At 45.8% G+C, this 15310-nt stretch overlaps 1 protein-coding gene across 1 annotated transcript in view; it reads left to right on the top strand.

The window, feature by feature from the left end:
• Nucleotides 1-15310, top strand: part of BMERB1 (bMERB domain containing 1) — a 260126-nt gene that overhangs the window by 235081 nt on the left and 9735 nt on the right. The window contains exons 4-5 of the mRNA XM_068244775.1: nucleotides 6830-6944; nucleotides 8964-9046. Of these exons, the coding sequence (XP_068100876.1) occupies nucleotides 6830-6944; nucleotides 8964-9046 (198 nt within the window). The remainder of the gene's footprint in view (nucleotides 1-6829; nucleotides 6945-8963; nucleotides 9047-15310) is intronic.

Below are 15310 nucleotides of genomic sequence, written 5' to 3'. Positions count from 1 at the left end.
AGCGTTTCCGGATGAGGTACAGCTTTGAGATGCGTTGGAGGAGAAGGAGTCAGAGAGGTAGGTGCTGCTGTTGTTATCCAGTGGGAGGGACGGCGGTGCAGCTGTTTGCGGCGTGGGCAACACCCGCGCCGTAGCAGGTGAGGAATCGCTGCCAGGCTCCACAAGGTTCACCCAGTGCGCGGTAAGGGAGATGTATCGACCCTGGTCGAACGCACTCGTCCAAGTGTCAGTGGTGAGGTGAACCTTGCAGGCAACGGCATTCTTCAAGCTTCGGGTTATTTTGCTGACCACGTGCTCATGCAACTCAGGCACTGCAGAGCGCGCAAAGTGGTAGCGGCTGGGAACCACGTAACGTGGGATGGCCACTGACATCATGCCCTTGAAGCTGTTTGTCTCCACCACTCGATATGGCAGCATTTCGCAGGCCAGAAGCTTGGCTATGCTGGCTGTTACTGCTACGGCCCGGGGGTCATTTGCTGGCAATTTCCTCTTGCGCTCAAACATCTCCGACACAGACAACTGAACCGTAGCGCTGCACACGGAAGGGCTGTTGGTTGTTGTGTTTGATGAACACTGGGAGACCTCAAGAGCACTACTCCGGAAAGTGACAGTGTCAGCGTCGTCTGATGTTTGTGAATGTTGTGAACCACGCAATGGCTGGGCTACTGCTGCTGCTGAGGCGGGTCTGGTGGTGAGTCTGGTGAACCCAAGGGAGGCAGTGTTGCTGGTACCCTGTCCTGCCGCGTTTGCCCACAGAGTGGGATGTTTGGATAGCATGTGGCGGCTCATGCCGGTTGGTGGAGAGGTTGTTAATACTTTTCCCCCTGCTCAGGCGGGTCTTGCACACCTTGCAAATCGCCATGGTAACATCCTCAGTGCAGTCTTCAAAGAAAGCCCAGACTTTGGAGCACCTGCCTCCTTGCTGGCGATTTCTGTTTGCTCCTCTTTTGCCTCTCACTTGAACTTCCACGCTTGTGGTGCCTGAAATTGCGCGCCGCCTACCTTGTGGCACAAGGCGAACTCGTGCAGCAGTGGGTTCTTCAACAGACTCATCTGTGCTGCTGCTACGACGGCGATGTTCTCGTTCACAAACAAAATCTGGGTCTATGTCCACATTGTCCATACCCTCCTCTTCCATCTCCTCAAACTCGTCATATGTCATTGTGGGGGGCCGCCGCCGTGGAGTAGAGCTCCCCAGAACAACCTCTGCACAGCTCACTCCAACGTCGTCTTCCAGATCTTGTCGGCCGACCTCCTGCAATTGCAACCCCTCCTGCCCAACTTGCTCTGGGATTTGGGTTTCCGAGTCCTCCTCGGACTCGCCTTGTATTTCAGTGCGCGGTGCATTTCCCACAGTTAATGGTTGTGAATCCGGGCACAACATTTCTGGCTGTTCCTCCATTGACCTTTGAAAGGTGGAAGTTTGTTGGGCTGGGAATAGCTCCTGCGAATACCCCATTGTGTCCTGAGGTAATTCATCGGACTGGTTATCTGGCAGTTGTGTGCGTGGTGTCGCTGCCGGTTGTGTCAGCTTTGTGCCCACTGGCTCCTTGTAACTGGCTGAGGACTCGGACCTCGTGCGTGATGTGCTGGTGCTGCTTAACCCACTGCTGGACGCTTGAGAGGTCATCCAAGTAATTATCTGGTCCTGTTCTTTTGGATCTGTCAGGGTTGTTGTCCTGGACAACATGGGCGGTATTGAGTGGGTTTTCTTGGGTGCTCCCCTGTGGCCTGTACGTGAACCGTCAGGGGAAACACCTCTTCCCTTGCCCCTTCCTCTTTCACCGGATTTTTTCCTCATTTCACTTATCCTTACAGTACACGCTGACTGGCAGCAGTACAGTGGCAGTACAGAAATGCTATACAGTACCACTATTCCCAGCAGCGACACAGAGCACAATGCTATACAGTGGCGGGTGAGCGGTGTACCACTATTCCCAGCAGCGACACAGAGCACAATGCTATACAGTGGCAGGTGAGCGGTGTACTACTGTTCCCAGGCCCAGCAGACACAGAGTGGAAGTAAACACAATGCTATATAGTCTGGCTGAGCGGTGTACACAGAGTGGCAGTACACACAATGCTATATAGTCTGGCTGAGCGGTGTACACAGAGTGGCAGTACACAATGCTATATAGTCTGGCTGAGCCGTGTACACAGAGTGTCAGTAAACAATGCTATATATAGCGTGGCTGAGCGAGGTACACAGTGGCAGTACACACAATGCTATATAGTCTGGCTGAGCGGTGTACCAGTGTCAGTAAACAATGGTATATAGTCTGGCTGAGCGGTGTACACAGAGTGTCAGTAAACAATGGTATATAGTCTGGCTGAGCGGTGTACACAGAGTGGCAGTACACACAATGCTATATAGTCTGGCTGAGCGGTGTACACAGAGTGGCAGTACACACAATGATATATAGTCTGGCTGAGCCGTGTACACAGAGTGGCAGTACACACAATGCTATATAGTCTGGCTGAGCGGTGTACACAGAGTGTCAGTAAACAATGCTATATATAGCGTGGCTGAGCGAGGTACACAGTGGCAGTACACACAATGCTATATAGTCAAGCTGAGCCGTGTACACAGAGTGTCAGTAAACAATGGTATATAGTCTGGCTGAGCGGTGTACACAGAGTGTCAGTAAACAATGGTATATATTCTGGCTGAGCGGTGTACACAGAGTGGCAGTAAACACAATGCTATATATAGCGTGGCTGAGCGAGGTGCACAGTGGCAGTACACACAATGCTATATAGTCTGGCTGAGCGGTGTACACAGAGTGTCAGTAAACAATGCTATATATAGCGTGGCTGAGCAAGGTACACAGTGGCAGTACACACAATGCTATATAGTCAGGCTGAGCCGTGTACACAGAGTGTCAGTAAACAATGGTATATAGTCTGGCTGAGCGGTGTAGACAGAGTGTCAGTAAACAATGGTATATAGTCTGGCTGAGCGGTGTACACAGAGTGGCAGTAAACACAATGCTATATATAGCGTGGCTGAGCGAGGTGCATAGTGGCAGTACACACAATGCTATATAGTCAGGCTGAGCCGTGTACACAGAGTGTCAGTAAACAATGGTATATAGTCTGGCTGAGCGGTGTACACAGAGTGTCAGTAAACAATAGTATATAGTCTGGCTGAGCGGTGTACACAGAGTGGCAGTAAACACAATGCTATATATAGCGTGGCTGAGCGAGGTGCACAGTGGCAGTACACACAATGCTATATAGTCAGGCTAAGCCATGTACACAGAGTGGCAGTAAACACAATGCTATATATAGCGTGGCTGAGCGAGGTGCACAGTGGCAGTACACACAATGCTATATAGTCAGGCTGAGCCGTGTACACAGAGTGTCAGTAAACAATGGTATATAGTCTGGCTGAGTGGTGTACACAGAGTGTCAGTAAACAATGGTATATAGTCTGGCTGAGCGGTGTACACAGAGTGGCAGCAAACACAATGCTATATATAGCGTGGCTGAGCGAGGTGCACAGTGGCAGTACACACAATGCTATATAGTCAGGCTAAGCCGTGTACACAGAGTGTCAGAAAACACAATGCTATATATAGCGTGGCTGAGCGAGGTGCACAGTGGCAGTACACACAATGCTATATAGTCAGGCTAAGCCGTGTACACAGAGTGTCAGAAAACACAATGCTATATATAGCGTGGCTGAGCGAGGTGCACAGTGGCAGTACACACAATGCTATATAGCCAGGCTAAGCCGTGTACACAGAGTGTCAGAAAACACAATGCTATATATAGCGTGGCTGAGCGAGGTACACAGTGGCAGTAAACAATGCTATATATATAGTGTGACTGAGCGAGCGGTGTACTACTGTTCCCAGCAGCGACACACAATGACTGGGGGGGACCCTGGCTAGCGTGGCTGGAGAGCGAACTACCCTGCCTGCCTACCCAAAGCTAAACCCACAGAGAAATGGCGGAGATATGACGTGGTTCGGGTATTTATTTACCCGAACCACGTGACCGTTCGGCCAATCAGAGCGCGTTCGGGCCCAAACCACGTGACCCGTTCGGCCAATCACAGCGCTAGCCGAACGTTCGGGGAACGTTCGGCCATGCGCTCTTAGTTCGGCCATGTGGCCGAACTCGAACATCACCCGAACAGGGTGATGTTCTGCAGAACCCGAACAGTGGCGAACACTGTTCGCCCAACACTACTGCACAGGACAGGAGCGATCAGACCCCCCCCCCCCCAGCACATCAGCCCCCTAGTGGGGAAAAAAGGGGGGGCGATCTGGTCGCTCTGCCTGTTGTTTGATCTGTGCTGGGGGCTGTAGAGCCCACCCAGCACAGATCTTCTAAATCAGCGATGGTCCTTAAGGGGGGGGGGGGGGTAAAGGCTGAGTCCTGAAGTGGTTAATATCACAGCCTCTGAATCCCTCCCAGTTCAGTTCAGGGTGCATTATCTGGAGTTCTATTTCATCTATATTTTTCACTAGACTTGCCTGGCCTGCTTGTGTTTGTACTTGTTTCTCTGGTAACATGCTACTCTGTACTTTTTTAAAATGTGTGAGCAGTTTGAGCGCAGCGTGCCACCAGCAGCCACCAAACAAATCATGGAATTAATGTTCCGTTTTTGCAGCAGTCTGCCCGTGACAAGCAATTCCATCCTCTTTGGAGGATTGCTTCTAACAGAGGCTGCTGCAAATTCTCCAGCATTACCAAGAACACTGGTGAGAAAATAGCAGCACTAAAGCCTAATGGAAGAAGGACAAGGGAGCCAGAGGCAATCCCATCCCCACACTTCTCCCAGCATCAAGCTGGGAAGCAAAACAAGCATGTCACCATTCAGTTTCATGTAGAAACACAGTGTAATTGTGTATGTATTAAAAGTTCATGAAGCAGAGAACAGCTATTGCCTCTGGATGTCCCATGAAACCCCAGGGGACTCCCAGCTGGTATCATTTATAGGACTAATTCATTTGCTTGGCCCCAAATGGAAATTCTCATTTCACTAGAAACTATTATTGGTAGTAATAGTCAACTCATACACAATATAATAAAAGGCTGTTATAAAGATGTCAATTATTGGCCCTGATTCACTAGCAAAATTATATGTGCTGCTACCATCCCTAACTGTGTACTGAAATAATGGCACAAAATTTTGCGCATAACACAGAAAAATACGGTCATATTTTATCATCAATTAATAATTAACAAATGCATTATTTCATCCATTAACGAGTCACCCATGTAAACGTTTGTGCTATACTAGTCACATGTTAACGTAACTTATCATTAGTTAATGATTCTAATTAGTTATTTGAAAACTATCAACAGTAAATCTTGGGTTATTTTTATGCTCACACTTTTTAGCATTATTATTTTATGTAAACAATTATACAGCATAAAAAATGATGGGCTTTGGACAGCAGTGCATCAACCACCTGTCAGCTGCCCCTTGGTTCTGCTGGGTACATGCGAGATGCAAGCATTGGTCATGGGTAGTAGGTTAGCACATGCCCCCTGCATGGACATGTGTAGCTGGATGGTGTATTGGTTAGGAGAACAACCTTTGATGCAGGAGCCCAGTAATAAGTATGGAGTCCTTGGGCTTGTGCAGTTCTGGTTATTATCAGCTTTGAATAATCATAATCAGACTGTTTCCCTCCCCCTGCTTACAAACTTTCAGCTGACATTAGCAAAATTTATTTTTTATAATGCATTTATGTCTAGGCCAGGGGTAGGGAATCTATGGCTCGGGAGGCAGATGTGGCTCTTTTGAAGGTTACATCTGGCTCACATACAAATCAGTAGGGGTTGATTCACTAAGCTACAATGCTCAAGCAGCTAAGTGTGGCAGCGCAAGTAAAATTTTCAAAGTAGGCACGCTACTGCTGTAGCATGCACTACTAACTTACTCGCACTACCCCAAAACAAACGGCTGCTCCAATTGTTCCACTCTGGACCCTGTCAGGTCCAGTGACTTTGTAGGATGAGATCCCTGCACTTGACAGGCAGCCTATTGGGCCAAAGTGCGGGGATCTCGTCCTACAAAGTAAATCAACCCCCAAGTCAGCTAGCTAATTGTACAAGCTGTCGGTATTTCTCCTGTCTGGCTTTCATGGAAATTGCTGATGTTGCTGAAACCCAAGAGAAGCTGAAGACGTGTCTGACACTTCCGCTGCCCGGCGGATCAACTGTATACACATCACCATGGCAACAGGGACGTGAGCCCTCTGCTGCGCATGCGCACTGTCCCAGTTTGAAACATGTTGTATGGCTCTCACAGAATTACATTTTAAAATATGTGGCATTTATGGCTCTTTCAGGCAAAAAGGTTCCTGAACCCTGGTCTAGGCTATTGGTATGCCCCTGCTATAGACATAACAAATGCATTATTGCTAATGACAGCTACAGTGTCATACTGGTGTAAGAAAATGGAGGGGAACAATCTGATTATGATTATTCAAAGCTCTTAGAAAGATGAGTATAACCAGCAGTGCACAAATGAAGTGCTAATAGAGAAGTTATGGGAGAGCCCAAAAGTGGCCACAGCCTCAGTCCCTCATTACTAAGCCATTACTGGTAGCTGTCACTTGAGGATGCCCCATGAAGCACCTCCTCTATGCATGAACCTAGTTGCAGCTTTCTTCCTCCTGAAGTACAAAAATAAAGTTTTCTTAGTGGCATAAAACAGGCCAATTTGGTGCTATGAATTCTGGGAATAGGGGGGTACAGGCAGTCAGGCACTCCTTTCCAGTGTATGTTGGCCCAAGTTGTAATGCCTCCTCTCCTGAGCTGTACAACTTCTAAATCACTTTATTATTTTTGTTTTGTTTTTTTGCAGATAAAGATAAAACAAGCCAGCAGAAGAAAAGGGAAGATGAACTTATTCTAAAGATTCAGAAACTGGTGCAGAAAAGAGATTTCCTTGTAGATGATGCAGAAGTGGAGCGATTAAGGTGAGGTTTCTTGTTTGGTGTGAATCAGATAGGTGTAGTGACATTATTGTAACAGCGTAGCTGTGCCTTTTTAGGAAAATTAGGTATTTGCATGTGATCACTTCCACATCTGCAGAAGTGCAGCCCACAATACCCCACTTAAAGTGTACTTAAGGTCAAGATGACAGAGCATGTCATGATATGTCTAAATGTTGGAGGATGAGGGGAGTCACAAGGCTAATCAATCACCTGTCTCGTTGTCTTCCCTCCAGGCAGATGATTGCTCTGCCCACCCTTTCAACTGCCTGCTGAGGCTCTGGCCACACCCAACTGTGTGGCCACGCCCCACCCCATCTCAGCAGCCGCGGTGGCTGCCGATCTGGGGGTGGGCCGCAGCCATGCAGGAGGTGGTTTCTTAAGAGTTTTGGCAGTCTTCTGAAACATGGCTGCTGCCGCACTGCTGAGGAAGGAAGTGGAGCTTCTCTCCTGTGCCTGTATTTCACCATACGACCCCTCCCTGACCCCTCCCCCCACCCCTCAGTCGGTCCTCATTAAGAAAGGGTCTGTCTGTCATTTTGATATCAAAATCTCCAGCAAAGGATCGGCACCACAACCAGTATTAATAGCTCAAGAGCTATTAATACTGGTTGTGGTGCCGATCCTTCGCTGGAGATTTGGATTGTGACCCCATGGTACAGGGGAGAGGATCAAGGCACACATTTGAAAACTTGAGCCCATAGGTGGGTGCTCCCAGGATCAGATTTTGATTGTCATTTTGATATCAACTTTTTAAGGACAGTGGGTGGAGACATGCAGATAAAATTTGCTTCTGCAGATGGGCAAACTGGGTGCTACTTTTACTGCTGGGTGTGCCAAAGTGCTGTTCCACTACGTAAATCAATGGCCCCATTCTAAATATATTTACTGAGAAAAACCTTGACGTATTGAATACCTATTTTTACTGCTGCTTGTATGTATGTATACATACATGGTCTGTAATATGAAGATGTTATTACCCACTCCTTAAATGTATCTGATTTGATTGAACAATGCACTCAAGGGTCACTATAATTTACAGATTTGGTGTTCTAGACCTTTAAGCTAGTTTAGGGGACATCAGGTTTGACTTTCTCGGTAAAGCTGATCACTAAAGGCCACACATTTTGTATAGCGTGTTTATGCACCTTAAGAGAACCCGAGACAAAAATCAGGTTCAGAAACACATACTTGCCTAAGGAGAAGGAAGCCTCTGGATCCAAATGAGGCTTTCTACAGTTTCTTCTGGTCCCCCGTTGCCATTTGTAGACCCTCAAGCTGATCGGGCAATGCTCCTCTTCTGGCATGAGCGCGGCTGTTCTGCACAGTCCCAATCAGATTACCGACAAGCCCTTGTCGGTAATCTTTGGAGGGTCGTGAGCAACAACGGGGGACCAGAGGATGCCGAGGGAAGTCTTATTAGGATCCAGAGGCTTCCCTTTTCTTAGGCAAGTATGTGATTTTGCACCTAAGCTTTGGCTCGGGTACACTTTAAAGCCTCGCTCACAGGTACAGGAAATATTGCCCTGCAGGGATGTGGCTCGATTCCTCTGGCTTCACTGCAAGGCCAACTGTGTACAGATGCATAACTACCTGTTGTTCTGTTGCTGTTTGGGGCAGCACTTTGCGGACTTCTTCCAGCTGGCTGATTGCTGGCCGAGTTGTCGGGGGGGGGGGGGGGGGGCAGGGGACTGCTGTGCACACTCTACATTCTCAGCAGAGACTTTCAGAGACACAGGATTGAACTCCTGTGAGTGTGACATCACAGATGCTCAGATAACAGTTGAGGGGATGCAAATAGCCTTTTGTTGACACTCTCCTGTACTGTAATTTAACAAGAGGGTGCCATTATTGTGTTTTACACTGAACTTATGTAACAGTTTGTACAAATTATGCCATTCATATCAAATAAATTAAATGTTGTGCAAACTTCTCTCAGTGTATAAATACTGTTTATACAAAGGATAATCTGCTTAAGTATTGTGTTTGGCTTTCAACCCTCAGAGAAAAAGAAGAAGACAAGGAAATTGCAGACTTCCTACGCATCAAATTAAAGCCCCTTGACAAAGTCACAAGGCCAGCTGCCAGTAAGTGTTAATACTGTCATGATGCACCAGATGACTAAGCATGACTCAGTGGCAAGGCCGTAAATTAACCTCTTTTCAAGTTGAAATCAGGAGGACAATATCTGGTGTTCTTTACATATCTTCTTATGGCTGATTGGAAAATACAAACGGTTTTTACTTTTACAAATTGCATTCTAATCCTGTTCACTGAGTTCCATTGAAATGATAGTATAGTATCTAATGATGCCAATACATGTGTTTGAGGACTGTAACATTGATATGACTGCCTCAGATATAAAGTATCTTCTAATACCCAGATGACTCAGTACTATGATTCAAGAGGCCAGGATTTGGGGGACTTCCAAGAAGTGCCTGAAGAGGCGCTCCAAGTCCGTGGTGTTTTCATCTTACAGACGCTATACTGTTGACCCGAGGAAGAGGGTACGCCCTGCAAAATGTGTTGTCACTTGTGTCGAATAAATTTGATTTTTCGTATATGTTACGGCCAGAACCCGAAGTTGGGCCACTTCTAGTTCTGGCCGGCCACTTCGGGTTCTGGCCGGCCAATGTGCGAAGTGGCCGCTGCACTGCGGCCAATGTGAGAAATGGAATGAATCATGTAACATTGATGTATATTCTGGCCGCAGCGCAGCATCCAAATGTATCGCAACTTAATTTAATGAAATTAAGCTGGCGGCAATGAGACAGATGAAGCCGCCGGCTTTTGCTCTGCCTCTCTCTCCTCCACCCGACTCTCTCTCCTTCTCTTATTATGGGCAGCACTCGTGTCCCACTCCAGAGTCGTTCGTCGCACCAGGGAAGCAGAGCGGGGAGGCTGCAGACATTGCTTCTGCCAGCACCCGCTTTGCAAGAACGGCAGGATTCCCTGCCGCGACAAACGACACTGGCTGCCCATAATTAGAGAAGGAGAGAGAGGCAGGGGGAGGAGAGAGAGGCAGAGAAAAAGCCGGCGGCTTCATCTGCTACATTGCCGCCGGCTTAATTTCATTAAAATAACTAAGTTGCGATACATTTGGCCGCTGCACTGGGGCCAGCAGATACATTAATGTTACATAATTCATTCCATTTCTCACATTGGCCGCAGTGCAGCGGCCACTTCGCACATTGGCCGGCCAGAACCCGAAGTGGCCGGCCAGAACTAGAAGTGGCCAAACTTCGGGTTCTGGCCGTAACATATATACCATTCCTTTCCTGAGGTAAGAATGTTTTATTTTAAATAATTTTTAAATCTTGTATCTGCCTGGGGCCACCCATCCCAGTTTTCTGCCAGCTAGGTGTCCCCCCGGGATTTGATAGTCAGTCTTTTTTTTTCTTGGAGAACAACCGACAACACTATAGTGAAAAATCCTGACAGAGACAGAATTCTCTACATGCGTTCTTTTGTGGTTGCCTTGCCTTCTAGAAACCCACCTTTGTAAGTAACACTTTTTTTTTGCTCCTTTATGCCAGTGCTGTAAATACTACACTATATTGGCACTCCTGGTGCTTTCTGTTCATTTATTTCTCTTCGGTTCCTGGAGCTCATCTGTTGAAGGCCCTCCACTGGACACAACCTCCGTATTATTGTGAGATACATCCTGCCTGTGGCTCCATTCAAATGCACAGGGAAACAGTGCTCGTGTGCATGTTTCCCCATACTTTATTGGTTGGACATGTAACTTTTGTCAGCACTGTGCGCTTCTTTCTTCTGGCATTTTCATCAGCAAATTTTTATCTTCTTCTTTATTCTTTTATGCTTCAAATCCTTATATTCTTGTAGTGTGCTGTGCTGCTATTCTTCTGGTGCGTGGATTGCAGATTATCATGGCAGACTGCATTAAATATAATGAAAGAACAAAAAAAAAAACGGAAAGAGTGCAAGAACACAAGACAGAAGAATAGAAAATCCTGAAGAATAAATGTGGGAAAGAAGTATACAGATAAAAATAACAGAAAGCAGGGTTTTACAGAAGGGAAAATAGAGATACAGATGTGAAGAAAGGATACAGATGAAAACAAAAGCCCACAGATGTAGAAACAATGACATTTTAAAAAATAACTTTTCACAAAAAATGTATTTAGGTTTAAATGAAGAATTATTAGCAACCATTTATTGTAAATAGGTACAACAATTGGATGGAGTGGGTATCTGGTATTTGCTTTATTAAAATGGGCTCCCAGATTAAACAAGTCCCCCCAGGGTTAGAGAAGGGTGGTCTGCCAACGATGGGGAAGAGTTTGTGCTCTGTCTCATTTTGCAGAACACCCCAATGTTATGGAGCACATTGGATGGTATATTGGCATACGTATGTCCCAACCAGGTGTAATTTGTGCACATTGGGCACAGGGAAAAGCTGAAAGATGGCTCTCCCTGCGCTAGGTAATCTTGGGGAATATACCAAATTTTTCTTTTGGTCACATAGTTTGGGATCTAGCTATTGATGACACCGGAATTGTGGTGATTTAACTGTAATTTTGCCTGTGCTGCTATAGCCATAATTAAGATTATGGCCTATGCTATGATGGTGCCCAAATCAGGCACTGTGCAGTCAAAACTACCTAACCTGTGGTAGTGGCCATGGGGTGGAGCATCATGTCAATTCTCTGGGGTACCAGTCTAAATGGGGAACAAAGCTTTTTGTTTAATATTATTTTAATGTAAAAGTAAAAAATACTAAATAACCCTTTTGAGTTAGACTTTCTAAAAAAATGTTCCCTAATAGAAATGACTGGGAAAATGTTGAAAATACGTACGGTACCTGCATACTGTATTTGCATGGACGCGTCAGCCTCTACCGCTATTAAAGCACACCTGAACCGGAAGTAAAGTGGAGTGTTTTAACTTAGCGGAGTCTTCTTACATCCCACCGTAGTCCAGCAGATCCCTTGGCATCCTCTGAGTCCTCTCTGTTCTCCCGCTGTCAGCTCTGAAATTCCTGCAACTGGACCTCCAGATATGCCAATTGCGCATGCGCGGTCCCATCTGCGCATGCTCCACAATCGCTCTTCTCCACATCTGACTGGATTCCCAGTCGTACATCTTATGAAGCTGACAGTCAGTAAACAGAGGGGACCCAGAAGATGCTGAGGGACCTGATGGACTACGGGGGGCTGGAAGAAGCTCCACGTAAGTAAAAGTCCACAGCTTTAAGCACAGCACCATTGCCAAAAGATGGGATTCAGTGAGCGAATTCCCCTACAACTATCACAGTCTGGCTTATGCTTAGTAAGTGCATGTTATGCTAGTTTTGGTATTCAGATCTTTATGTTAAAATGATGAATCACCATCCCCATGTATTAACCAAAATATACAGCTTGTTGTCCGCAATAATATCTGAGAACCCAAAATACAAGTAATATTACCAACAGAATGAACTCATTCATTAATTTGCAGCTCTGATGTCCCTGGCAGTTCCAATATATTGCCTCCATTTATAATGTCTCTCTACTATAACGCCCTGTCGTAGTGTCCTCCAGCATTCTGAATCTCCATTATAATGCCCCCAGTTATGTCCCTTTGCTAAATACCTAGTTATTGGCTCTCCAGAATAACATCCCTAGTGTACAGAAGCTTCATCTATAATGAATTCCATTATAGTTTTGCCCTTTTTAATGGTCCACTTCTTATAGTGCTGTACTGCAGTATTTTGTGCTCCCCTAACAGTCATTCCCAATTTTTGTGCCTCCATGGTGCTCCTTCATTAGTGCCCTAGTTGTTGCATCCCCATATTTGTCAGCCCCACTATTGTTTCTCTTAGCATTCCTTCACTGATGTCCTTGCTATTGTTCTCCCCTGTATTACCTCCTTTAAGCTCATATGCATGTATGTGCAGAGGGCACTCGCACATGCCCAGTATGGAGAAGCTCAAAAGGAGCTTTCTCATAAAGTTTTATTCCTAACAGGTTTGCTTTAAACAGGAAACCAGCAATCTTAACCTTTTGGCATGTAATGCACTGCAATGTAACTTGCTTTTAGGTTCACCATTATTGATGCCTTAACACAGTGTATAATTATGTATTCAGGAATTAGAATTTATATATATATATATATATATATATATATATACATATATATATACCCCATTACCTTTTCGTTACTTTTTGGAAAACATGTTACACTTTTTAAAGCATACGGGATTTTTCAGACTATAAGAGCTCCTGATCATAAGATGCACCTAGGTTTAGAGGACAAAACCAAGGGGAAAAAATATATATACTAAACCTGGTGCATCCATGGTGAAGGGGCATATTGTGGGTTATGCCCCCTTTGTACCTCATGTCTCCTTGTACCTCTTGTGTTTCCCTGTGTCCTCCTCTGTCCCCCATGTGTCCACCTCTGTTCTCCTCTATGCCCCTTTGTGTTCCCGTTTCCTCCTCAGCATGGGCAAAGTACAGGGTGTCCCGACATTGCGATGGGTTGGAGGTTCGTATTAACAGGCGTTCACAAGTCAGGAACTCCCTGCATTTGGACTATAAGACACAGTAACTTTTGCCGCGAGTCTTCCTTTCTCAACCTTTCTATCCTGGAGGAACCCTGCAAATAGCTTTTGGATCTCAAGGAACCCCTGCAAACAATGTTTTGGTCTCGAGGAACCCCTGCATTTATTTTGCAGAAGGCATGGTCTTTAAAAGTATGTGTGGCTGTTTATTTCACTACCCCAAATACACTGCCACTCATTATACTGCCTCCTAAGCCCCTAATTTAGTGCTTCTTGTTACAGTACCACCTATTATAGTGAGCTCCATTATACATCCCCACGATGGGGGAAAATGCCAAGGAACCCCTGCAGAGTACTCAAGGAACCCTGGGGTTCCAGGGAACCCTGGTTGAGAAAGCCTGGTCCAGAAAATACAGTATGTATAGTATCCAAAACAGTTGAGATGCTGCAGAATGTAAATAAAAGCAGAATGTAATAGTTTTCAAATCATTTAGACAAGACAAATAACATTTATAGTACACTGCAGAAGCACACACCACTCGGCACTCAGTATAAAATCTTGAGGAGGAACAGCAAAAAGCAGCCTGCACAAGTCTCTTCTAAAGGCACAATCTTCACCTCAAAGCACTCCTATGAAGCAGCATATGAACAAAAGCCAAAGGACATGCAACCGGTGCATATCACTATATAGAAGTCAGCATGCATACAGTACATCAAAACGATCCGGGCAACTGTCACCTTAATTTGCTTTTATTTCATCTTCATGCCAAACATGATACATGCATATTCATAGTTCTTGGTTGTGTCAAACCTGTTCCAGGTGTCTGTGCTGAGGTGTGCCAGGGTGTGGGTGACCAGGGTTTAGGGACTGCACTACGCCGTTTCGCGCCTGACTGGCGCTTGTTCACGTGCTCGTGTCCTGGACACGAGCACATGAACAAGCGCCAGTCAGGCACAAAATGGCGTAGTGCAGTCCCTCCAGACCTGGTCACCCGCACCCTGGCAGACCCTGGTCACCCGCACCCTGGCACACCTCAGCACAGACACCTGGAACAGGTTTGACACAACCAAGAACTATGAATATGCATGTATCATGTTTGGCATGAAGATGAAATAAAAGCAAATCAAGGTGACAGTTGCCCGGCTTATTTTGATGTACTGCAAATAACATTTATATCGCGCTTTTCTGCTGGCAGACTCAAAGCGCCAGGGCAGCAGCCACTAGGGCACGCTCTATAGGCAGTAGCAGTGTTAGGGAGACTTGCCAAAGGTCTTCTACTGAATAGGTGCTGGCTTACTGAACAGGCAGAGCCCAGATTCGAACCCTGGTCTCCTGTATCAGAGGCAGAGCCCTTAACCATTACACCATCCAGCCACCTGGATTTAAACCTCATATTTAAATTATTACAGGGGCAACAAAAGATTGGAAAAGTTGAGTACCAGTATATTAGAGAAACACCTACTGGAACAACTCACAACTAATTGGATTAATTGACAAAATGTCAAAAATCCGGCATTCTGGTTTCTCATGAAACTTTATCTCCCTCCAGTGGTAGGCACAGTTCTGTGCAGGCAAAAATCTTTCTTGATGGTTTTATGTTTCTTCTGGGCAAATTAAGCCTATAACTGCTCTTGTCATGTTGGGTTTTATTCAAGATACAATATAGTGTCCTATGTCAGTCAGTGGTTTCAATGTGATCAAAATCCCTATCCACTAATGCAGCAGGTAGTTCCCTTAAAGGGTACCCGAGGCAACATGTGACATGATGAGATAAACAAGGGTATGTATAGGGCAAAACATACAAATAACCAGGGTGTTTTACTTGTTTTATTTAGCTGCCTGAAA

The sequence above is a fragment of the Hyperolius riggenbachi genome, chromosome 7 (assembly GCF_040937935.1).
Source record: "Hyperolius riggenbachi isolate aHypRig1 chromosome 7, aHypRig1.pri, whole genome shotgun sequence".
Classification (NCBI taxonomy): domain Eukaryota; kingdom Metazoa; phylum Chordata; class Amphibia; order Anura; family Hyperoliidae; genus Hyperolius; species Hyperolius riggenbachi.
This window is presented reverse-complemented; position numbering and strand designations above follow the sequence as displayed.